Source organism: Diuraphis noxia, unplaced genomic scaffold, assembly GCF_037042655.1.
Source record: "Diuraphis noxia isolate RWA-SAM2 unplaced genomic scaffold, SU_Dnox_SAM2 contig0005, whole genome shotgun sequence".
Classification (NCBI taxonomy): domain Eukaryota; kingdom Metazoa; phylum Arthropoda; class Insecta; order Hemiptera; family Aphididae; genus Diuraphis; species Diuraphis noxia.
This window is the reverse complement of record NW_028301715.1, coordinates 26,665,034-26,691,687: the sequence shown is the minus strand read 5'-3', so window position 1 is coordinate 26,691,687 and position 26,654 is coordinate 26,665,034. Positions and strand designations below refer to the sequence as shown.

Genomic DNA, 26,654 nt, shown 5'->3' with positions numbered 1-26,654 from the left:
GGCATAACTACGTAATACGTATTAAACAAATCAACATTATTCGACTTTTGCAACCTACCTATTTTTAACATGGTGATTTTCAATAATTTTTATTTTTTATTTATGTCTATCATAGTAATTTATATACTTATCATACGAACAGTCTGACCATATATTTTAAGGCAGGTGGGCTGCACATATAAGCGTTTTGGGCTTGTACTATTATTACGTTTTTATTGTCATTTTTTTATTTTAATGCGAAGTACCTCTTAAGTATATAATAATAATGTATAGGGTGGGTCACTGCCGTAAGTTATTTACAATGCGTGTAGTAGTTATTATTCCGTATCCGTGCTGTAGTCCGCTCGCAGAGGTCTCCTGCTACTTATAACTTAAAAATTAATGTGAACTTTTGTGTGGTCCAAGAAATAAAAATAAATAAAAAAACGTAGGTACTAGCTAAATTTATACTACGAAATAATAATAAAACAATATTTATTTTCTTCTTGTCGATTGCGGCGTAATTTTACGCAGTGAAAAAAAACATTAACGTATAAGTAATAAAGATAAAAATGATCATTTTTATTTTATTTAAAAAAAAAATAAAAAATAAAACGCACAAGCAGCAGGGCCGGATTGGACAAATTTGGCCCATCAAGTTTATTGTACATTAAAGGCTCACTTACAAACTTAACATTAACAACCTACAACCATTACACTATATGGTCTGTGCAAGTTCGATACTTATAGACTCCATTTTGTCAAAATTAAACTCTTAATACATTTTCAGTCAGCATCCTCACCACTTAAAAGGCCCAAAATGTTCACAGCCCACCGAATTTTACTCGGTAACTCGGTGGGTCAATCCGACCCTGCAATTTATTGTATTATTACTTACTAACTCTTTGTACACGTCTCGTTAATATTTTAATTTCTCCATTATCATAAAGTAACAAATGTGTGTTAAAGTTTTCTGGTTACCAAATGAATGTAAAATATAAAATATATTTGTGCAAGCTATTTTATAGGCGTTGTGTAAATACTATTACGCATCGTAATATCATAATTTATGATATTGTCGCTATATATGATATAACTTGTCGATCGAGTCGAGAAAGTGTGCTTTGTGTTTGCTCATGGTCGTTACTGTCCAACAATCGGACGATCGATAATTCGAATCCATGAACAAGGATATCAGAGACCCCGGAACTCAACATAAATCTAGGTGACGGGAGGCCGTGAGAATAACTCTTTTTAGAGCTACCACCCTACGCGCTTGCTTAGGTCACGTCTCCAAGAACGACAGAGCTCCCTCTTGTTGTAGATTACCCATAGTACATACCCAATCATTTTAGATATTATAGGGCTTTCATTGCCTGCTGAATCCAGGGATAATCGTCGGCACCAATCGTCTGTTTGGTCTTCATCATTCGGGAACTGGCCGGAACTGACCCATATCTATCCCAAGTACCTATATTATGTTTTACGTCTAGTAGACTAGTATGAAAAAATAACGTATTGGTGTGAGAAAAAATTCAAAAATTCGCAAATGCACATGCTTTATAAATTGACCATGTTATGGAAGTAAATTAGCCTGATTACCTCTGAGTTAACGTTACTTACGATGTTATGACCGTTTTACATCTCTCACGCCCGTATATAGTGAATATATAGACTTTTAACTATAAATTAATTAGTTTAATCAAATCGACATAATCATCAATATTAAATAGGGTCCGAGACATCTTACATTCGTGATTTTTTTCTTTTGTTGGAGGTGGTTGTAGAATACTCTATACAATTAAATGCAATGTTTGAATATGCATGTTAAGTTAGGTTTTACAAAAAAAAAAAAAAAATACATATTATAAAAAAATATAATTAATATATAAATCTTCCAATTTTAATATACCAACAATTTTTATTCTAAATCTTGTTATTAAATTTAAAAACAGTAATTCCGTTCGTTAGAGCATTGTTTTTAGTATTTTTCATTGAAAATATTTTATATACTTACATAATTCAATCGGTTTAGCAGATAAATATCTATTAATTATGAAGTATTTCACTTACATGAAGGGTTCTAAAATGTTATTTTCGACTATTATGTTTAAATATATATAGGTATATTTACTTTATCACTACGCATATAAACATAACATTATATGATTTCTGACACACGCAAAGTAAACATTAACGAATATCATATAATATTATTTATACCTTATATTATATAGTAACGTTTTATTATTTATCCACCTTCTACGGTTCTACAATTTATTATATTGTATACAGTGATTATTACCAAAAATACACACTTTTTTTTTTAGAAATTAAATTATCCAAATCAAGATGTTAGGAATTTCTAAGTACCACATTTGCCAATATCTAGATTTTTTATAACGTTTAAAGACTGCTTAGTTATAAGTTCTTTTTAACGAATAAATACTGACCTTTTTTATTTATGTAGTTGTGAAGTAGATTATTTTAAAAATATTTAAGTCAAAATTTGTACGAGTAATTTTTGAGTTATCAATACATAAATAGATGCTTTGTAAAACAGTCCTTAAAAACTGTTTACAAAATATAAAATATGGATGTAATTTATTGTATTTATAAATTTATAATAAGAAAAATCTAAATGTTTAAAAAATTTCAAATCAGAATTGAGTTCGTTATTAAATGAAACATTGGTGGTGTTTATGTTTGGTGAATTTTCATATAGACATACAATTACAATAAACAAAACAATTTATCAATCGACAATAAGTGCGTTTAAAAAACATCAAATAACGTTATTTGGTAAACACAAAAAAAAAAAAAAACCATTCCAAATTTTATGATATATACGTTTCGAGTATCTATACATATTGTACTTTAACTTACAGATCGTGGTACCTCTTGTAAAATATTATAATATTACGATTGTATGTTACGAATAGTATAGGTACTTGCACAACATTATGATGTCGTTTACACATAATTATTAGGATGTGCCTATAATAACATTATATCAATATAATAATAATTTATACGTGCAAGCCTTCCGTTATAATACCTACAAAGTAGGTATAGATAAATATAAAACCATATTTCAATCATTACGAATTAATACGAATAAAAGGAATAACGACATTCCGTCGAAATAATTTATGATGGTTGACGAAAAATGGAAAAAATATGTCACAACCACTTTGTGGCACCCAGCACTCCTCCAACCATTGCACCCGTCCGACCATATCGCTTCACCGCCCATTCATCAGGGTGGCGCGTACGTAATTCGCGGGCTATGATATTTAATGACGGGTCAAGACGTCCAATTTTTTGTACTTCGATTTATTGATGATAATAATAATAATATTTGTAGTTACCTAAACCTGCTGGGGCGTGTTCTTGACACCAGTAATGCGAATAACTAAATAATGCACAGCGCGCATAACCACCGCGACCGGGCATATCATATTTTATAATATTATTTTTGTTATTATTATTATTATTATTATTGTATATTATAATACAAAGTTGTTCATAAAATCATAAATAACTGTGCGTGTGATTGACACATCCTGTCGGTCGTGTCCTGACAGAGTGTTACGCTTACGTTTTGTGTACGACAGGTTCGCGAGTTTTCTTCGTAGACATATCCAGAGGTACCCACTATATACAAACCCACGTTTTTGAAATGTTTGTCACAGCGATGGTGTTTTATACCTTTACCTATGCTTTATAATTTACCATATATATATATATTTATTGCACAGTGTTGCACATGCGCATAAAATCCGGGTGGCTCGAGATGCGTATAAATACAATAGTTACTCTTCTTTTAAGTAGAACGGAAATTAAATAAAAAAAATATTTTATACGTTAGATTATGCAGATGGATGATGATGATGATAATAATAATAATAATAACATCAGCATTATCAACAATAACATCAGACACTACCACCTGTATGTGTATAGGTGTTTTTTGTTGATAAATTTGATTGTTTTATATACAGTGCGGGTTGGATTTTTTTCTCTCAAATGCTCACGAAATGAATGTATATAATATTACCTACGTATTTAAAGACGTTTGCGCTTGAAGACATCAGCCGCTGACAGATATTAATTGCTTTCACCTTTGCAGTAAATAATAATAAGATTATGAATAATCATCGTGGTATAATAATAAGAAAATGAGCAGAAGAAGACCTTTTTTCGTTAGGTGAGTGGGAGGGAGGATTCAAATAAAAATGTCTCAGTTATGAATAGTAGGCACTTAATATGTTTGACAAAGACTGATGTCGGATCATTAGGGCAAAAGAGTGAATAAAAAAATAATAATATATACGAATGAAAGACAAGAGAAAAATATTATATGCTCAGTATTTTTGTTCTTGAAGGAAACACTTAAAAATGCACCTATTAAACGGACTGAAGTTTCAATACTTAAACGGCAACTTTCACTTGTATACATATACATACAAGATACAACAACTATATTTTTCTCAGTTTTTAAATTTTACAACATATTTTATGCAAAAAGTTTACACTGGAAACCAAGACTATACTGTTGTTTTGTTATGTTATGTTTCGACCGTCGTTTTAGGTTTTTATTTTTATTTAGTCGCGTTTAATACTTTTTTTTTGTATTAGACACTGCTTATTTCACAAGCATTTGAAATGAAAAACAAAAAAACAGGATCGAAATAAATTAACAACTACTGGTTTACTATTTCTTGAACATTTTCTTTCCTATCGTTACATTACATTTGAAAGTCTGAATATAAATTCAAAATAGATGAAAAATTCTTAAGGGCTGTTTTCAAACACTCTTATTTTGGTACACAAAAATATAAAACTGCATGGTTATAACTTTATAAGTTTATGGTTAATGTCCAACTTTATTAAAAATAAAAAAAATAAAACATATTTTTAAATATTTAATTACGGTGACTTTTATTTGAAATTAGATGTAGCTCAAAAATTTGCATTTTAATCGTTTTTAAATAATATGAAGATTGACGTTTCGTGTGTGATGTGGGCGTCAGCTATAGTATACAAAATATTAATTGCATGTATAATGCTGTGACCACTAGTTGTAAATCACAAAATATTTTAAATAGTTTGGATAACAAACGGATTATTGTTGAAGTATAAAAATCTTTATTACCTACGCAGTTTTGAATGATTAAAATATGTAAAAAAAATGTTTTGCTACTGTTTTTTTTTCAAACTAAAACTGATACCACAATACAGTTTTGTTTTTATTAAGTATTACCGTTAAATAAATAATAATATATAATATTACATATTTTATACTCTTACAGGATAGTGTGCTATTTTTGATATTATAATCTTGACAAATAATGGTCGAACAGTCAATTCAATGTATATTGTTACCATGTAATATAAAACAGACCACAGCGTGACATAACTCATAATGAAAGGTATAGGTACCTAGGTTTATGATATACTGTTCCTTTAGACATTATACTATAGCGAAGACAACGCACCGTTACACGTGGTTTATACTTACTGATTTCATTAAATTTGTTACATAGAGTATTATGAACGTATTACCTAATGGCTAGTAGAAATTACACAGTAACAATAAATTATTATACATCACCCGCCCCGTAGAGTTTCAAAATAAATAAATAAACACTTAGCTGCAAAGGTTTGCCGAATAAAATAATTTAACGTATTTTATGTTGTCGACCGTTTTATCTGAATAAAAAATTAGTTCACGCTTAATGAACAAATAAGCGAATTTATTTAGACGCGTGTGTACTTATTCTATGAGGTACATGTACGAAAAATAGATACACTTAGCTACGATGAATTAATGTTAATGAAAGGACACTTAAATAAAATAGTGATACATTCTACAGGTATTTTTAAATCCAAACAACGCTACATAATATTTTACTCAATTAACGAATTTTGGTATTGTATTTTAAATTAAATCATTCGGCAGATAACTTAAATGTTTCGTAAGAAAGGAGGACATTTTAAATTGTATTATTATTATTATCATTAATATTATTTCTAGTAAAATTTTCATTTAAATTATCTCTGATATGATGTATAGTTCTGAATTGTATAGCAGTTTGGTTTAGTATTGTTTCAAGTGAAAAATGTGGCGTTATATATGAATTCGCCTGCCATCAGAAAGAATATAACGATGACTACCATGCACACAAATGTTCACGTTTCATAACGATGTTCATTTGACTGCTGACGTTGCGATTTATCTCTTAAAAAATAATACCTACAAGATAGTATAATATTGTTTTATATATACTTATAAAAATATTATAAGAAACGGAGTTAGAGTTTAATCACTATGTATTTACATAACATACTTACTAGTCGATTTAAACCACGCGTTGAAAATCAAAGAAAATGTATTTAGTTGGAAGGTTTTTTGTTTCGCCCACCAAAAAACAAAAACCGTGTCACTAGTACACTGAACGCGTTTATCTAACGTCGGATAGCACACGATTAGTTAATATAATAATATTAAAATAGATTGCGAAATGAATGTGGTTGGACATAAGTATACCTTAATATTATGTAGGACGACTCGTTTTGTTTCTAACCACTCGTCAGAAATTTTATTTTATACGAGTATACGACTACGTATACAATTGTCATTGGTGAAACTATAATAATCTATTATTAGGTTATAATACCATGGTGCCAGTGGCCGTTTTATGGTGTAATTGATGGGTGGGTCACAGCCACTCTAGGGGCCGCGTAAATACGTAGAAACTCAAATATTCATATCAAAACGCGAAACATTTACTGTGAATACTATTTTTTTCCATCTGTAAATAGTAAAGTGCATATAGGTAGCACATCAACGGGGGAAAAAAAGTAATGTGCAAAATATTTTCACCTCGTCCAAGTCTCGAGAGGAGAATTGTCAACAACAGCTCTTGTAGGGTGCTTAGTGCTACAGATTTTAAATTTATCGGTTCAAAATAGTTTTTCGTTTCATAATTTTTTTTTTTTTTTTTTATCAGTTGAAAATAGTCCAAAACAATAACTCACTGTGTTATAAGCCATAATCCATTAAAAATTGGATATTTATTTAATTTAGGTTATTAATTATGAGATAGAGGTATATAAAAGTAAATCTTATGATTAGAAGTATAAGAGAAGAACCTTTACAGCCAAACGTAGAATAAAAATTTTCTAAGATAATCTTAGAAAAATAGAACAATGTGTTTCCAATATAATCGGATTAGGAATATCAAATATTTCATAAAATTGGTAGAAATATTGAAAATACAATATTATTGTGATAATGCATCTTGATTACAGTTAGCATTAAGAAAAAAAAGTATTTTCTAGAAAATGTGAGTAAAAGTTCGTGTGATGCAGGTAATATTACATTCCATCAAAGTTTAGAAGGTACAGTTTTAACGTTTTCGTGAATTTTAATTTTTTTGGGCTAGTGAACGATAAAAAACCGTATTTTAACAGTTTTTGGGATTAATACGATTTAGTGACAATATGCTCTAGCAACATTATTTTCTGCCATAAAATATATAATGCGTATTACGAATTAGGTACATAATATAAGATGCTTTTTACAGAACGAGAAGATTTCCATTAAAAATTAAAAATTTTCTATTCCAAAATAGAATATAAAATACAAGCTGTATTATCCAACCCTTTTAAATCTTTAATAATCGTTGTGCTTATCGGAACACATACGCTGTGTTATGTATATAGTACCTATGTTATTATTGCTTATTGGAAAGCACTTTACCATATTAAATACCAGGAATTTTATCTTATCAGTTGATAATTGTTTACTAATTACGTTTTTTGACACTATAATTGTGTCTTTATAATAGAGATCCGCAATATTAAACTTAAAATAAAATTTGTCATCATAAACTATTGTTTCTTAGTTTTTTTTTTTTTAAACTTGATGAATTATATGTACATATTTTAAAAGTTAAATAACGAACTTCTGCCAAGTTATAAAATAGACGTATTGTTAAAGTTTTTATGTGCTTTTTAAGTCGGTACTAATATAATATAGGATAGGCGCGTGTTGAGGGCGAGTACCTATACTAAAATCAACAATATGTCCTACATGCCTGACAGAAGGGTGTGTTCGTGTAAATACTCAAGATTGTGTCCGATATAATATATTCTTAGAAATGCTAGCGTATTTCATCCCCGTGAATAATAGTTCCCCGAAAACCTGTTGTCGAGTGACAATAATATTCAGAAATAGCAAATAGATAAACGTGCATGTATCAGGCGAGACGCGCAATCAAACAAACACGTGTTATATTTCTGCAGTTATAATACAATATTATACTATTATATTATACAATTTAAATACCCTATTATTTCCATATGAATGATATATTGGTATTATTATTTCGGATGAAGTGTGTCCGCTGCAGTTTCGTAGAAAGCATCGTTATATTTTAAGTAGGTATCAGCGTTTAAACAGTATAACAAGATTTTGTTTTTCTGTCGTAGAATATTATTAATTCTTCTTTGACGATCTAAATAATATTATACAACTCGCAAGTTTATGGAGTCTTGCGCTTTTCCGATTAAGCTCAGTAGGTAAGTACCTGCCTACATGGTATGAGCAATCGGTAATGCCATTAAAATATATGGTATGATTTATATTTCATTTAATGTTTCCTTTTAATTGTTCGTTACTACGAAATAATAAATATTGTACGCGATTAACTGTACAACACAATATCACAATAATTATTGTCGCCCAGGCCATGCATGACGATATTGTACATTGTACTGTATAATAATTTTATTATATAGCTGTCGAAGGGATCTTTTGATGTCTGAGCAAATATACAGGTATACATATAAAATAAACATGTATATTATATTTTAATAATGATAACAACAACGGTAATGATAATAAATGATAATAATAATCGCCAAGAGATTTTTGGTGTGCTTCGGATGAAATATTGTTTGCCGGTGTCAAAAGGATACGCGTACAGGTACCTATCCGATCCTACCTATATATTATTATTGGAAAATCAATAAGTCACGATTCTTTTTTGATACACAAATGACCCCGTTCAAAAGCACCGCTTTCCTTGGAGAGATATGCCTTTATTCCGTCAATATATTTTTTATTTTCACTCACATAAATATCCCCGTTCGCTCTCCCTTCATTTTCTATTCACTATTCTCGCGCGCGTTGCCATCTTTTATACCGGATTAGGAATCACACGTAAAGGATATGCCATATACAACACGTGCAACGGTGATCAGAACGTTAATAATTCAAAATAATCGTACCCGGCCGATTGCACCGTACTGTATTTACTTACTATAGATACGTAATATCCAACAGTAGATAATAAATGAGCAACAGTGCGCACATACATATGTGTACATGTATATGTATGCCATGGTTGCGAGTAGTAAGTGTGTGGAGTAAAGTGTACGTTTTGTAAGGTATCACGGCGGGGAGGATTTCAATTTTGCAATTTGTTCGAGTTGCCCGCGTAATTTTTGCCCACGAAAAAACAAACGCTGCCGGAATGATAATAATATAATACTATTATCGTAACGATTCAGCCACGCCGCCGCGTACAACCGTAACCAACGACGGGACATGACGATTATTTTTCGTGTATTTATTCGAGTAGTGTTATCGTAACGTATTGTAATTATCTTAACGACTTAGTTACATTACGACACGTTGAGCTCTCTGCGTTCATAATAATAATATACTGTTTCTGTTTAAAAATATGCTAAACGCGGACCCACAACGATCGTAGTTATACACGCATATTATTATTATACTTAACAGGTAAAGGTTAGGTCTGCAGGCAACAACTTTTAAAACATAAATTTTCGTACGTTCCATTTTACATACATTTTGTCTGTACTTACATTAAACCACATTACCACGATATTATTACCGACTAGATGAAAAGTTATTAAATGTGACGAAAATAGGAAATAGTTTAAATTGCGATTCGATCGTAGTATGACAAAAACTGACGAATTGTTTGTAATTAAATATAAAAGAGAAAAACTTCAATGAAAAAAGTTAACACTTGGCAATAAACTATGGAAAAATGTTTGATATTCCCATAAAACCACAGATTATATGGAAATATATATAAAATATATTATATAATCTTTGATAGAACCATTTTGAAGAACTTTTATTTAGCGGTGAGCAAACTCTAAATGTTTAAAAATTAAAATTAAAAAAAAAAAAAAAAACATCAAATGCAATAACATTTCTACCAAATTATTTTACACAACTAAGATCGTCGTAGATATCAACCTATTAAATATTATTCCATATGTGCGGTAATACCAATATTAAAAAATGCATACCCGTGTGTATAATAATTACATAAAATGATATAGTAAAGTGTGTCCACGCCTTATAATAATGTTCCAATAACTTAAATAATGTTATGTGCTTTGAAAATTAAACAGTCTGTAAACAATAGAATGTATATTGTATATAGATTATTGGTACCTACGTATAAAGACTGTTTGTATAGCTGATGCCGCTTATAGTATTCGCTTTGACTTTGGTGTTTATATATATTACATATTATATATATTGTGTATATATAAAACAACAGCGGTATCATTTTACGGTAGGTACCTATACTACCTATACATGCATTCAGTCATTTCTTCTGAAGAACCTAATACTATAAATAAATTATTCTGCTCATAGAAGCTGGTTTTCAAAGTTAGTGTTATCACTTTTATCCTTTGTAGTCAAACCCATACTCATACCGACAAAATACACACACATGTATATCAGTATATTTTTCAATATCGTTTGACTTAATGCATTTGCGAACGCATTTTTTCTGTCTATTTGTTTTTCCCTATTATGAGCCAGGTCGAATGCAATTGCAATGTGTCCGATATAATAATGATAATATTTAGATAAAGCTCATAATCAATTAGTATTGCAGATTTAAATCCTTATCAATCGATTAACGTTTAGGAGGGGTATGGGGTAATATCAAGATTTTTATTGCCATATTAAAGCAATTTCACCAACTTAATAATTATTATATATTAGCTGTAAAATATTCCATTCCGTGCTTAATAGCATTTTGATGAGATTCATTCGTGAAAGATATATAGAAATAATGATGATAAAGTTCAACGCGATATTAATTAATACTTGTGTTTAGTACGAAACTTTTAATGGTGATTATATTTGATATATAGACATAATGTGAACAAGTTTCGTCTTAATGTCGGTTAACAAGTACTAATGTTTTGTAATAAATTTTGATTTTTCTTCTAACAAGCATATTTTTGAAATATTAACTTTATACTTAGGTACACATAAAATTACAGAAAAACATCCATATATTAATCGGCTTAAATATAATTTACACAGTCAGGTGTTTTTAAATAAAAACATGTTTGCATAATATAATGTAAACAAACTAGATAATTACAGGAATACCTTTTTTCTAACGTTAATTTTTTTTTATTTGCGTTTTAATTAGTAGTGTATCATTTTGTTTTATTCAAACAGAACACTTTTCTAAAAGTATAAGTATAGAAAATAAATCAAATTTATTTATGAATATTTTAAACATGTAGAGGAACAAACCATTACATTTTTTATTTTTGCTTAGTTCAAATTAAAAATAGAATAAAAATAAAGTTATACAAATTATTTTGACGAACAAATGCAGTTGTTGTAAAATATTATATGTTTTTATTCATAAAATAACTTGAGTTTAAATAATATTTTGAAACTTACTTATTTTTTTTTTTCACAGGAAAACGTATGAAAAAATCTACCCACTTGCAGCGTATTATTTTTTTCAAGATAAATCATTATTATTACTATATCAAACCAATTGAAATTTGTCGGTTGTATGTTTTTATGAAACTTAGGTACTACATATACAATCGGTTACATCTGTTTCTTGTAACGAGAGCAATAGAAAATTACGCATTTATTTTACACCACACTGCTACTGCAGACGTGCCAAATAAATATCTATAACCATATTTTTAAATCATTATTTTTTTTATCGAACAACCAAACATTATAATACTGGATACTCTATTTTTACTGCATGAAAAAAAATGAGTAAAATTAGACGTCGAACTCAGTAACCGTGAAACGGATAATTCGATTTTAAATTCATATCGCAAACAAGAAAATGATAATAAAATTGAATGCAGTATTGCACAAGTCCAACTAAGTTACAAATTAATTGGAATCATGAAGCATCTTACGTTCGGTGGCGTAACTTGGAATTGTAATTTATCTGTGAAGGGGGGGGGGGGAGGAGGACAAAAGATAAGAAAAATTAATTTTTTTATTGTAACTATATATATGTATATGGGATGAATTTGACGTAATTTTAATTAATATCCTCTCAAATAATTTACCAATTATAAATATAAGATACACACAAATACTAATAAGTGGTTCTTGAAGTTTTGTAGAATTTTAAAAATGGCGAAGACCAGAAAACATAATATAAAGTTATAAATATCTGCGTTATAATAATATCTGTACAATATTAGTGAATCTATACGCAAAGGTGGGCATTTTTTAGTTATAAATTAATTTTTTTTTAAGATTTCACACATAAGATGACATTAGTATTAATTCTCAAATTAGCTTAATAAGTTGTCTAGAAAATTATTTTTATTGTGATTATTTTGTTTTTAATTCAGTTAATTCGAAATAAGTATTAGTTACATGTAAAATCAAGAAATATTTATGAAAATCTAAAGCAGTGGTTAAAACCGAATCTAACTATAATGATTGCCATAATTATATTATGAACTGGTTTATGGAACTGTTTTTTTTTTAACAAGCCGTCTCACATTAATATACGACCTCATTGCGCATTCGTCACCCATTATTGGATATATACTAAGTCTGAGTGGACCCATGTGGGGCTTTTGAGAGCCACGACCGAGTTTAGGCACAGTGTTGGCTACCCATCCGAGCTTTGCCACGAAGGTCACGGGTTTGCGACAGGATTATGTGAACACTTCTTGTGATACCTCGGCACACGAGACACGGAATAGATAAAAATTCTCTCACCGGGGAAACCTCTTAGACAAACAACGTGTAAATAAAACAATAGAGTTTTACCTAATAAAGTAAATTGAAAACGATTCGTTATTTGTTTTTACACCATACACAACGGTTCAACAGCTGTAGTTTTAGTAACGGTATATCCGCCGCCGTGTACGATATAAGTATCACAGCTGACAATATAATGATACATGCAGGGTGAACCACCGAGCATGGTGGTAAAACATTTTTTACTTACTAAATACATAGTTTTTTTTAAATTTAAATTTCCAATATGTTCGAGCTCTAATAAAAACTAAACCAAAGTGTTATCAAATACTTAGAAGTTTCACACCAATAAAATTAAAATGTGTGTCCTGTCCAAAATTTTTTTTTTCAAATGATACCTAATCAGTATTTTTTTTACTGTAAATTACGAAGCAGCAAAGTTTTTAGAAAATTTTTATGACCTATCTATGTAAAATTACCAGTGACTAGTTTCTGAGTTGCCTATTAAAATGAATATACTGAACACAATACTCCTTAAAAAATATTTTTACAGAAGTATGAAATATAGATATACTACTGAATTCATCACCTATTCCAAACCTATTATTACAGATTCGTTGACTAAAATTATTATAAGAACACAAAGTTGAATAACTTGAAAATAAAAAAAAAACTAATTCAAATTTTTGTTTATATTGAAACAACTATATTTTCAAAAAAGTCTTAGGTTTAATAATTTTGAGAAAAAATTATGAATTAGAATATTAAGTGAAAAGTCACACGTCTCGATACGGTGTCACATATAAAATTTAAAGTGTACGTATTTTGTCTTTTGTGCATCTATGGAATACATTTTTTTTTTTAATCAAATATATTGTTTCGTACATGGTACTTGTATATAGACAGTTTAAACATATGAGGTTTTAGTAGCAAAAAAATGGACGTTCTGTATGTTTTGTAGATTAGTTTTTCTTGTCGTTATACCAGAACAATGTTTTGAAAATATATAGTTAATAAAATATGTTACTTTACTAATAATAATTGATCGGTGTTTAATTTTTAATTAAAATGTAAAAAGTGTCTTTTGTAAAGCATTTGACGTAGTATTACACATTATATATGATATATGTGAATTATCCAGTAATGAAAAATAATTTTCGCATATTGGTCATTATCAAATAAAATAAAATCACGATCAAATATTATTATTATATCAACTAGGTACTATAAGTATTTGGATCGTTTTTGTCATATTAAATTTGAATGAAATTTGCTTATCACCAAAGTGATCCATTGTATCATGTGAAATGGATTTATAAATTAAATTATTCAGAAACCGAAAATACTGGTTACACGGGTTAAACAACATTATTAAAAAAAAAATCATAACTTATTGCCAAGGTAGGTACACGACTAAATAATACAATTTATCTTGATATTTTGAAGTTTACAAAATATAAATAGCTCATAGGTTATAACTGTTATAAGATAGTAGTACTAGAAGGCATTGAATTATTTTTTGGGAATGTGTTTAGACACAAACGTAGAACTTGTCTAGAAACATCAAAAAATATTGTGCAAAAGTTCAAAATATATTATAATGCGCCCCTTAAGGTAAAATGGATGCTTAGACCACTGTCGATAGCCTGATGGAAGTCCAATACAAAATATTCTATATTTGCAAACTAAAAAAAAAAAATAACAACCTAGTGGAATTCCTAACTAGTCGTGAAATGATAGGAATGATATATCAGATATCGACCGCTCGATGGAAATGGAAACTGAAGGACATAGAAGTGAAAGGAAAAGTTTGGCGGGAGTGTGTATACTGTATAGTGTATAATGTACTGGTGGCCTGTAATTAATGCATTAGGAATAATAATAAAAACTGAAATCGTTTTATTTTACCGTTTAAGTATTGACATAAACTGTAATATGTTGATTTTTTTTATAAATATGATCTCTTTATAAATACCTACAAAAAGTTATGTAGATTTTTTCATATTTTTCTCTGTTTCATAGAAAATCTTTGTTTAATATTTTTACTGTTGAATTAAAAAGGCTTGGAACCTACTTATCTTATGTATATGCGATAGTAAATTTAAAATAACTACTTTTTTATATATATATAAAATAAGTTATAATAAATTTTAAATTTTAATGTTTAAGTCATGAGTTTAAATAGAAAGTAAGAATTAAAAAAAAAAAAAAAAAATGTTTTATTATTGATTATAATTAAACAAGTAGAAATAATGGGAGTTTATTAACGTAAATTCTATAAATAATATTTGTATTTAACTCAAAATAATTTTATCTGAAATAAAATTTAAATTAAACACAGTATATTATATTATTAAACAAAATGTATTTGATATAATTGTATGGTTATAGTTAAAAACCAATAAAATGCTTTGTACGAAAAAAAACCATTTATTTATTTAAGTTTGGTTTTATAAGCATGTTTTTTAAATTAATTGTAATCACTATGTATATAATATATATTCTATATTGTATTTGTTTATAATAATGTAATGATATCAAATATATACTGAAAATAAAATATGAATAAAAAAAAAAATGGTTAGTTTTTCATTAAAACTACTCTTAACAATACAAACATTTCATAATTAATAAGTTATATAATATAATTTCCATATGATAATAATTACAATACAAGCCACGAAATGAAATACTAAAATATTTATATTTATTTTACGCTTTAGTCAATAATATTGAAATGTGCTTTCATATGAACAAATTAAATGCAATTGTATTAATAACATACAGTTTCACCCTGAAAATTTAATAAAATATAAAGCTGTGTAGGTGGATATTCAGATACCATTATATGTATAGCATTCCACGTTTAATCATATTATGTCTAAAGCTATGAACAATATTGTTCAGTCATTTGTGTTTCATGTAATAAAACATTAAGAGAGCAATTAATAATTAATACCTATATTATTTAAAATGTTTACGATAAATAGTCAATAGGGGTATTTTACAATTTAAAATACGTCTACTAGTCAGTATGGTTAAATTGGTGGTATTTTTTTTTTTAAATAATTTAAAAATTAAATTCTCATATACATATAAATTATAACGATATATTAAAAATTAAAATATCAAGCATCAATCATATAAGTATAAATTAGATGTTATTTCTGATAATAATCGGTATATTGTTTCATAATTTCTTCTGATTTTAAATTTTTATGGGCATTTAATGGTTCAATGGCTCCTCTAAAAATTAAATCTCTATTTACCATTTAATTGAAATGTAAAACTCAAACACGCCAATAAATTATGTATTATAGGTGAACGAAGCAATACTATACAACAAGATTTTGACAAAATATTTTATCTTAATAAAATGATATGATAATATTACTAGGAAGGTATTGTATTTATTAAAATTTGTGGTCGTTTTAATAAAGATGTAATAGGCAGTTAAAAGAAGAAAAAAAAATATTTATAATAATATGTTAACTGTTGGACGGCGTTCCGCATAGGCAATATAGGTGTTTAACTGTGTAGATTCTGCACTGTAGAGTAATATTTTTATAAACGTTCCAATTAGGTATTAATTCAAAATGATTTTTAATTTTAGTTTTAGTTTTCATTTCATAGTTTGGAATTGTTTTAAAATCAATGTGTTAAATCAATTTAATGAATGGCTAAGAGGCAACCAGCTCATTATACATAGAAAATAAAAATGTAAAATTAGATAAATGAATAAAAATGATTTATTAGTTTAGAACACTGTCAAAATTCCATTACGGATAGTCTTAAATTGTGAATATTATGTCACGAAATAATTTTTGATGTTATATAACGGTTAGTTGAACTCAACTGATAGTATAACAAGGAATGAGTTAAGTTTATTAATTTTTATAAGAAATGGAAAAATGCAATTAGATAACATATAATTTAAAACAACTCGTTAAATGATTAATATATTTTAACTTATAACTAAAACCAAATTTCATTTTCATTTTTCAGACTTGCCTAAAGACGGACCATACATCACTGGAGATAAGTCAATTTATCAGTTTGGTGACACAATAAATTTGAACTGTACATCAGCCAAGTCTTACCCAGCATCCAGTCTTCATTGGTACATAAACAACATTTCGGTAAGTAAATTACGATAAAAAATTCGATCACGTATTGATTTTTTTTTACTCAAGACAAAAGACAGTCATAAAAATAAAAAACTTTTCAATAGTTCGATGACATATTGCTATTATATTGGATAAAGTACGTTATCCACTACGTAAAATGTTTGATTTATTCAAACTAGAATACAACTTAAGTCTGAATCTTGAATCAAAATTTAAGAGTATTTCAATTATTTTAAATGAAAATTAAACAAAAAAGTTAAATCATTCGAATCGTGACTTGTGTTCAAATAATGATAACAATACAGAAAATAAAACGTAAATAAATGGTTTCCGGCAAGTTTTGTCGGTTTCGATAACTGCAGCGTAATAGATGCGTGTTTCTATAAAGGTCTCTGGACACCGTATGACCCTTTATGCGGTCATAATATTCCCGATATGAAATGGTCTGTCCAAAGACTGGTTATAATAGTATTATGTTATATAGTCATAAACTATACGTCTACCGTCCCTCCTCGTGTTCCAGACAGTGCAAGTACACGATTGTATACAGATACCATCTATATTTATAATATTATGTAATATACATTATGCACGCGTGTGTGTGCGTGTGTCTGCCAGCAAAGTACACCGTAACGGAATTACATATCTCACCGACAGTTATAAACTCCCGTAAAAACAATTCTATTTTCATTAAACATTTCACCGTTCAGGTATACTATTTTCCGATCAACAGTTTAGATGAATATACAATTTAAATTATATTCTTATCAAGCTTCATAATTACGCTGCCAATATGAAACGATTTTATTTTGCGATGAATAATTTTATGACTACTTTATACAATATATAACTCTGCGTCTTATTTTTTTTTTTTACCAGAAAAAAAATAGGAACAGTTGGGAACTGTTTAGCACAATACTGCCACACGGCATAATTCTGAACCTGAGCACAATTTAAATCAAATGATTCTTATCTTTTATAGGGTTCTTTGACACCGATGATAGACCACATAATAATGGCAAATGGAATACAAATGTGTTAAAACATATTATACATTTACAATACGTTAAAAAAAACATAAGTTAGACGTGTCGTCAGTTAAATTTACGTCGATTTATTTTTTGTTTAGGTTTTTATGCAACATAAATATTATATATTTGATATAAATGTGTTGCTTCGTAACATATTTTGCAAAAACATAAACACATATTGTTTTCCTTATGACGTGTTCTATATTTTATATTTATTCAGTACAACATAATATACGAATAGATAAAAGACATATTTGTATTACTTCAAAAACCCAAGTTGCATGGATATGAGTATTATATAAATATCAGATATATGTAAGCTTCATTGTATGTAGATAAGATGATAGATTTATTTTAACTTAGTTTTTCGATATCTAATAAAATATATTAATATTTATTTTATCTTTTCAACCTTTTATATACGACGACGAGGATTTGCAAAACACAGCCAAGCTTTATAGATAAAACATTAATAAAATACTAAATTTAAAAAAAAAAAAATGATTCATGTAGTATTTTATTTTTTATCGCTATTATAATTGAAATAATATGAATTACTAAAATTTGAATATAAACGTGATGGATTACTTGCAATTAGATTCTATACGTAACGAATTCAAATCGTATAAATTGAAAAACAAACGAATTACATTTTACACACAAACGTAGTCTATATTTTAGACAGTAAATTAGATAAATTAAACATAGGTCGAATAACCACTAAAATGTGTACACTATTTATAGGTAGTGGATACAAATTCCATGTTTGACGTGAGTAAAAAATAATAATAATAACTATAAGAAACGGATAATTATATTTCAATTAACCATTAAAATATCACATAAAAACAACAAAATGTTGAACTTGTTTAAGTTTTTTTTTCTTGTTTAATTCATAATCTTTGATTATGGTCCTAAAAAATGTGTACCTATATAATAATAATAACTATTCGTATAATGTAAAAACTTTCATTTAGTTTTGTGACTTAATAAATATAAAATTTGAAAAGTTGTTCTCAGTAAATAAATATTTAATTTAGTTTGTACAATGTTATGAAGATAATTTTTTCAAGCTTGAAAATATTAAGCGCCTTGTAATTGCATTTATAATATTTTATTTATGAAATTAATGAATTATCTAAGTAATTACTGTATGTTTTGGCTAGGTATCTAATATTAAACGCTTTTCATCATATACTATTTGATATATGAGTTTTTTTTAAGTCAATCGCCTAGAGCTTTGTTTAATATTAACAAATCGTATTTACAAATGTGTAGTAAATGCACACTCCACTTATGTCTACGTTTAATTTTGAAACTATTGCCAAACAGTCGGAGAAACTTACAAACAACGGTGAAACATTCAAATTAATAACTAAAACAGCTGTATATATAATTATAAAGTGTAATAGCTGCTGTTTCTGCTGCTGCATTTCGCTTATCCTATTTTAGGCACCTGTAAAGAGTGTATTTCAGTTGAAACAGCAAACTGCATTGAAACGGGACGCGGCTTAGCTATTTAAATCTAATTCGACGTCATTCGTTCATGCGTTTTAAAATATTATGTTATATGTCTATAGCGTTTAAGAGAAAAAACACATTTTTTTACGACACGAAGCTGCCAGGTTGAACTCGAGCGTTCAAAAAGTGTACGAGTTAATATATTTACGGCCGTGAAAAATAATAAAATCTTTATATTTCTTTTCTCTTGTACTGACTTTATATTATCATCGAGGTAGTTTTACTGCCGTCAGAGACGCAAGACGAACGTACACGCTAATGAAACTTACAACCTCGGCTGTATATCGAATTTACGCCAATGATAAATTCGCGCACAACAAAACGACAAAGGTGGTGCTGCCGATTTAGCCGATTCAGAATCGTTTATCTTTCTCTGTATTTTCTCCGCCAGAGCTTATCGCTTCGATGTGTTTAATTCCATTACCGATATTCCACTAATAATATACACTTGCTGCAGGTGTTTAATAATTAATTGCTGTCCAAATAGTGACTACATTAACACACAAGTGCAATATGTACCATAGCTCGCGAATTTCCACAAATTTCGATTCGTATAATATATATGGTGACTTGTGGAACGCAAACACAATTAAAAACTATTGTTTTTTAGTTGAAATAGATCGTTTTCGAGCTGACGCCAAACAGTTTTAGCGAACGCGTAAATAACCCTACGACGACGGTCGGTAACTTAAAACACATTATATGTAACTGATTGTTGAAAATTAATTTGAATATCTATCAACTCTATTTCTATACCGAGATAACGGAGGCGATTTTAAATTTAATTATAATATAACCCACGTTCAGTGTCGAAGTATTCCGGAAGAGCCGACTGGAATAAATTTGGCAACGCAATTCTGTAATATTTAATTAAACATAATTTTATGAACAACAATAAACGTGGTCTAATAGTAGAAAAAATAAAGATGTGTTTTATTTTTCGAAACCTAAGTAAGTATATGTATATGAAGTATATACCATAATATTTAGGTACGGGATATAATGCTATGCTATATCTATAGCGTTTAAATGTGTGTTCCTTAGTTCTATCATTCATAAAGCGACAAAGCATTAGCTTTTTGAGTCGAATGAAAATCCATTTCACCACCTTATACCACTCGTGTAATCCTTTCGGGTCTAAGACACATGGGAAACGGATGAGTTCCGGTCTGTTGGACTTGACAAATATTTCAAAAGCTCACACATTCATATTGACAGAGAACTTGAAATGCATTAGATTTTCTAGAAGGACACTATACCACGAGTAGTAATACTATCTCAGTAAACGTAAGATTATTTTTTGTGAATATATATATATATATATATATATATATATATATATTTAGCTATACAATTAATTATATACATACATATATAATTTACAAAAACGGTTAGATATTTTTGTACATTTTATATATCTTCATAGTTAGTTGTCCGGTTACTCCGGTTGGGTGTTCTAGGATGAAGTCGTGAGATTAAGTTATGAAGTTTTTCACCGATTTTATGATGTATTACCTCTACATCCTTCGATTTTCATTAAGATACAGTTAGTTTTTATAACTATATACGATGATAGCTAGAGCTATCCCATGTCATTGTGTAGTAATTTATTTCGGATGGACCTTAAAGCCATGAGTGCTATTCTTAGGAATTTGTTTTGTAGAATTTGCAATTTGTATTATCATTGGTGAAGCAGTATCCTTACTGTCCAATTGGATTTCTTGGTTGTTAATCTAAACTAAGGCTAAATTTACGTATTTTCTCTTGCTAAACTATTTTAGCTTTACTTTTCGTAGAATTCATGATAAGTTTCTGAAGTTTCTCCCTCAAAAAGCATAAAAATAATTCTTTGATGGAGTAGATATTTTGTTAACGTTTCTTAGAAAAAGTTATTGACTATTGATTTAAATGCAATCAAAAAACTGTAAAAAATTAAGCATGGAGTTAGGTATTTTTTTTAAAGTTATCAAGCTTTATAAACTTTTAAATAATATTACTTATTATATTCAATCGACAATATAATAAATATTCGTTATTCTTAATTATCCAAAAGGGCGTTTTATTTAAAACTTTTTTGATGTGGATTCATTATTTGTACAGTTACAGAATCCTCATAATATGCTCATATAGAAATAAATAAATTGTATCATTTGTAATTAAAACATAAATTCAAATATAATAATTAATCAACCATGTTTGAAAATGTATCCGTCACGCATAGATGATTTCCCAACATTTTAACGATATATTATTATGCATAAATATAATTGTACAATGTACATATACAAGGTATATAGATATAAAGAAACGAAATAATGCCACAACCTCTCGTTACGATACCTAGGTATTGTTGACATTTTTTTTTCTTTATAATTTACAATAAAATACCTAGACACACATGTCATTGCACCTTTTATGCATATATTATTATTTGGTATTCTGTATAATCACACATACACCCAACATGGGTCAACTATAAATATGAAATATATTATAGTAAAACGATTGTATATTACACGATTAAATGTGAAATGTGAAATAATTAAATCGTTTTATCGTAGTTTGGACCTTGTATATACTCAATATAAGACAATCATGAATAAGAATCAATGGTCAAAAAAAAATTCATTCAAGTACGAAATAAGTAATAAACTAATAACCGATAAATTCAGAAAAAAATATCAAAAACAACCGCAAATACATCAATGATTTTACATTATAAATCAGAGTAAAGAATGCAACCTACCTACTTAAGTTCGTCAAAAATCAATTAAAATAAAACGATATTGCGTAATAAGTGCGTATCAAAATTATTATTATGACGCATGTATAACGATTTATTTACCATTGATTTCTGTCGTTTAGTAGAGCATTATATATTTTTTACACCTACTAAATTACTGCATAAAACGGCTTTAAGCCACCGGTAAAAAATGTAAACAAATAAATAACACGAGAAATTCTTAACGAGGTTGTCTTTTGCATAATGGCGTTTAAAATATGATGTGCCGGTGAAAAGGATTATTACACGCAAGTTTCATGCACGCATTTCGGTCACGGTGTGGTTTTTGTGTCATATAAGGGGGTACCCCGTGCCAAAATCCGGTGTACGAACCGTAATTATACAGTCGAGCAAGGGTTGAAGTGAATTTGAATTTTCATCACTTTGATATAATATAATATTTTAAGAATAACTTATGATTTCCACTAGAAGGTTTACCCGCTAAATCGGATCTATGCTAAAAACCTAACGATGATTTACCATGGTTCTAGAAAACTATGAGTTCGTGGCGCCGCTCATATTCCGATTAGACTAAAATATCTTATCATTTTCGCGTTATGTTTTTGGGTTATTATTACATTACTGTTCATAAATTATTTATCGTTTATATTAATAATATTAAATACCTATATACAAACATTATTAAAAATCTGTTTATTTTTTGTTCCTATAATTGGAGAATACTAGAAATGAACCAAACAATTTATAAACTTTGAATTCCAAACAACAATCTGTTAAATTATTCAGTTTCTTTATTTAATGCATTTGTTTATTTATTTCAAGTCCACGACCCAGATGTTTGAATAAGATTTTTAAGACGTTCATTATAATATATCCATTTTACATATATTATCATTTATCAGAATATCAATAAAAATATTACCATAAAATACATAGTCATGAACCCTATATATTATAATAAAAATCACTTGTCATCAATGATTTATCTTTTAAATATAATTTGAAACACCAAGCAGTTTATTCTCTGATATAAACGTAACTAAGAACAATGAGTTGTTATTAAAAAATAAACGACTATATTATAATGATCTGGTTTGGTATTTGGAAAATCTACTGTACAGTTAAAACTAATATTTTATCAATTATAGTTTTGTTTAGATGGCCGTGGTAATTTCGGTAGGTATAGTACAGATTTAGCCAAGTTCTTGAAAAATGTCTTGATATCACCATATATAGCTTGAAGCATATTTTCAAAGAGTCAATATTTGATGAGCAATCAATGTTGGTTAAAATTATTTATTCATAACACCCAGTAAACACCATTAAATAAAAAATGAAAAATACTTTTTTCAAACTTCACTTTTTGAATTTCTATTTTGAATCTGTCTTTCTGACAAAATTATGATTGTGGAAGAAAATTTAATTTTGACGTATAACACGTTATTCTTGCATGATGGTTATCGTGGCCTGTGAAATATTCACTTTTGAAGCATGGGACATTATCATAAGAATTTGAACCTTAATTTTTGTTTTTATTCCGATTTTTATTTCTCACTAATTGTGACGAGACTATTCTAAAGCATATGATTCCTAATGGTTTTTTTTTTCAATAAAAATAATGACGTTCAAAACAATTTTACTCCCAAAAGTTATTCAGATCTAAAATATTAACGAAAACGTTAAAAAAATATTGTTATCTCCAAGGGGAGGGAGGAGGGGGGGAATCGCACACGAGTATTATATGAGTCTCGATGAAGGGTGAAATTGATAATGAGTACAATTTATTTTGAAGTGTCCAACTCTAATGTAGTTAAATGGTTGTTTAAATTATACAATAGTTTGGTTTAAATTAATTTTATTCATAATGTATAGTTTAATAGGAAAAGTATTTGATTTTGATGTTGGTACCTAAAATATATTATGTAAAACGAAATGCGATGAGCTTTAATTAAAAAGTCTGAACTCTGTCTTCATTTCGTCGACACCCCCAATATAACATTAAGCGGGTTATTATATAATTTCAATTGGCCTAAGAGGTTTATTAATATCAACATAAAGATAGGTACATGCACAATTGGTATACTCTACATTTTTCATTTTGATATTCAATTTTGATTTATATTATATTGGTGCATATAAACATATTAATTATAGATACCACTCACAATTATATTTAGATATTTTACTTTGTCGACCGACTTTTCGTGATGTGAGCTATAAATATTAAATTTAGATCATACAAAATGATAATATTATTTAACATTATTAGAATTATAATTATAATTTTTTATCAACGACACAATAAAATTAAACGCGTATAGCATGTATATGATTTCAAAATAAAAATACAAATCATTAATTATTATCGCCTATATTTCTTCACATAAAAATCTATTAGTTTTTTTGATATTTTGAAGAACAAATATTAAAATATACAATATTTTCTAGGGGTAAATATTTTTTCATGTGATAAACAAAGCTTTTTATAAAATGTATTTTACTTGGAGTTGAAAATAATGATTTTTGCACGTATACTCACGTGGAGTATTGTGGATGTGTCGTGTTATAAATATATATATATATATTTTTTTTTTTACTTTTTAAAAACAGTAAGTTTCTATAATATGTGCGTTCGTGTGTTTCACAGGCGAGAGAAGAATCTTTGAAGAGGTACCCAGCGCAAAAACACCCTCGAGGGCTCATGACGACAACTTTGGGGTTGCATTTACCTTTGGATGCGGAGACCGTATTGAACGGGGCAGTGAGGGTCAGGTGTGTGGCTGTACTTTCACCTGTATTGTGGACTGGTGACAACGAGAAAGTGCTACCCAGACAAGATAAAAGAGAAGCACTCCTGCTCGGTAATAAATTGTCTACCCTTATTTATACATTGATATCGAATATGAAAAAAAAATACGTATACTAACAGTTGTTATTACATTTGAAAATCGGTTTGGAATAATTTTAAAGTGTCAAAATGACCTATTGCTGATATTGAAAAATGAGGTTTTTTTCTTGTACTTACTCTCACTGGATTACATTTTAGCTTCTACTTTAAAAATATTCCTATACAGTAATGCTACATGGTCGTCAAAAACAAAAGACATGACTTCCACATTGAATAATTATTAACTATGTAAATTAATAAATTTCTGTTTAAATTTACAAAATATCCAATACCACTTAAATGTCATAACATCTTACAAGTTATTTTTAACATCACTGTATACATTGTACATACTATATTATTATCTGACATTCAATATTATTTTTTTTTTTTTTAGTGACAGGATCTTCCAGCGAGTGTAATCCCAACAGAATCGTCGTGTTCCTATTTTTATCACTCATACATGTGTTTTTTTAAAACAAACAAATTATCAATAAATACATAAAAAAATATCATATCAAAAATACTTTTATTCTAATATTTTAATTTTTTGAAAAATGTATTTTATTTGTAAATTGGATTGTATTAGATATAGCTTAACCCCATACAAATAAATATGTACTACTTGTGTTAAATATATCATTATATGTTTAAAATTGTTTTATACCTCACTTTGATTCGTTTTTCACGTTTCATATAGTACTATTGAAAAAAAAAACATTGTATGTCTATTAGAGAGACGATTATTGCAAGTCTGTAGCAAGGGCCTAGGGGAATTTCATGAAAATATCAATCTCAATGTACAAAATAACTATTTTATATTCTACCTATAGTTGTCAATACTTACTTATATTTATACTTTGAAAATTAATTTATATTAAATAACGGCTATATTGTGAGACGCTACGTTTTTCTCAATTTTATTAATATATACCTGCGTGTAATAAATAATCATGGTCGATTGAAGGATGGTATTACACACCTACAACGCCCTCTTTCACTTCGCCACTGATAACTTATATTAGAAATTATTACCTTAGCTTGCAGGTTCCTATATTCAAGACTAGCCACAGTTCATAAACACAATATATAGGTAAAAAATCGCAACAATTCATTAAAACATGATACACCTATCTAAAATAAGTACGATTTTTCTAAAACAAATTTTAATTCATTATATTATAATTTAGGGATGATATAAAATAAACAAGTAATGGTTTTACTTCCAAAATTAAAACCCAACAATCTTCGTCACAATTATTATTAACGCATCATAAATGTATTTTTTGTTTACATTGGATTGATGGTT

General features: G+C 28.2%; 1 protein-coding gene across 1 annotated transcript in view; it reads left to right on the top strand.

Annotated features, from left to right (window-relative positions):
- Nucleotides 1–26,246, top strand: part of LOC107170956 (uncharacterized) — a 91,846-nt gene extending 65,600 nt beyond the window's left edge. Inside the window, exons 5-7 of the mRNA XM_089229688.1 lie at nucleotides 17,042–17,175; nucleotides 25,106–25,319; nucleotides 25,743–26,246. Of these exons, the coding sequence (XP_089085814.1) occupies nucleotides 17,042–17,175; nucleotides 25,106–25,319; nucleotides 25,743–25,822 (428 nt within the window). The 3' untranslated portion in view covers nucleotides 25,823–26,246. The remainder of the gene's footprint in view (nucleotides 1–17,041; nucleotides 17,176–25,105; nucleotides 25,320–25,742) is intronic.
- The last annotated feature ends 408 nt before the right edge of the window (nucleotides 26,247–26,654 follow it).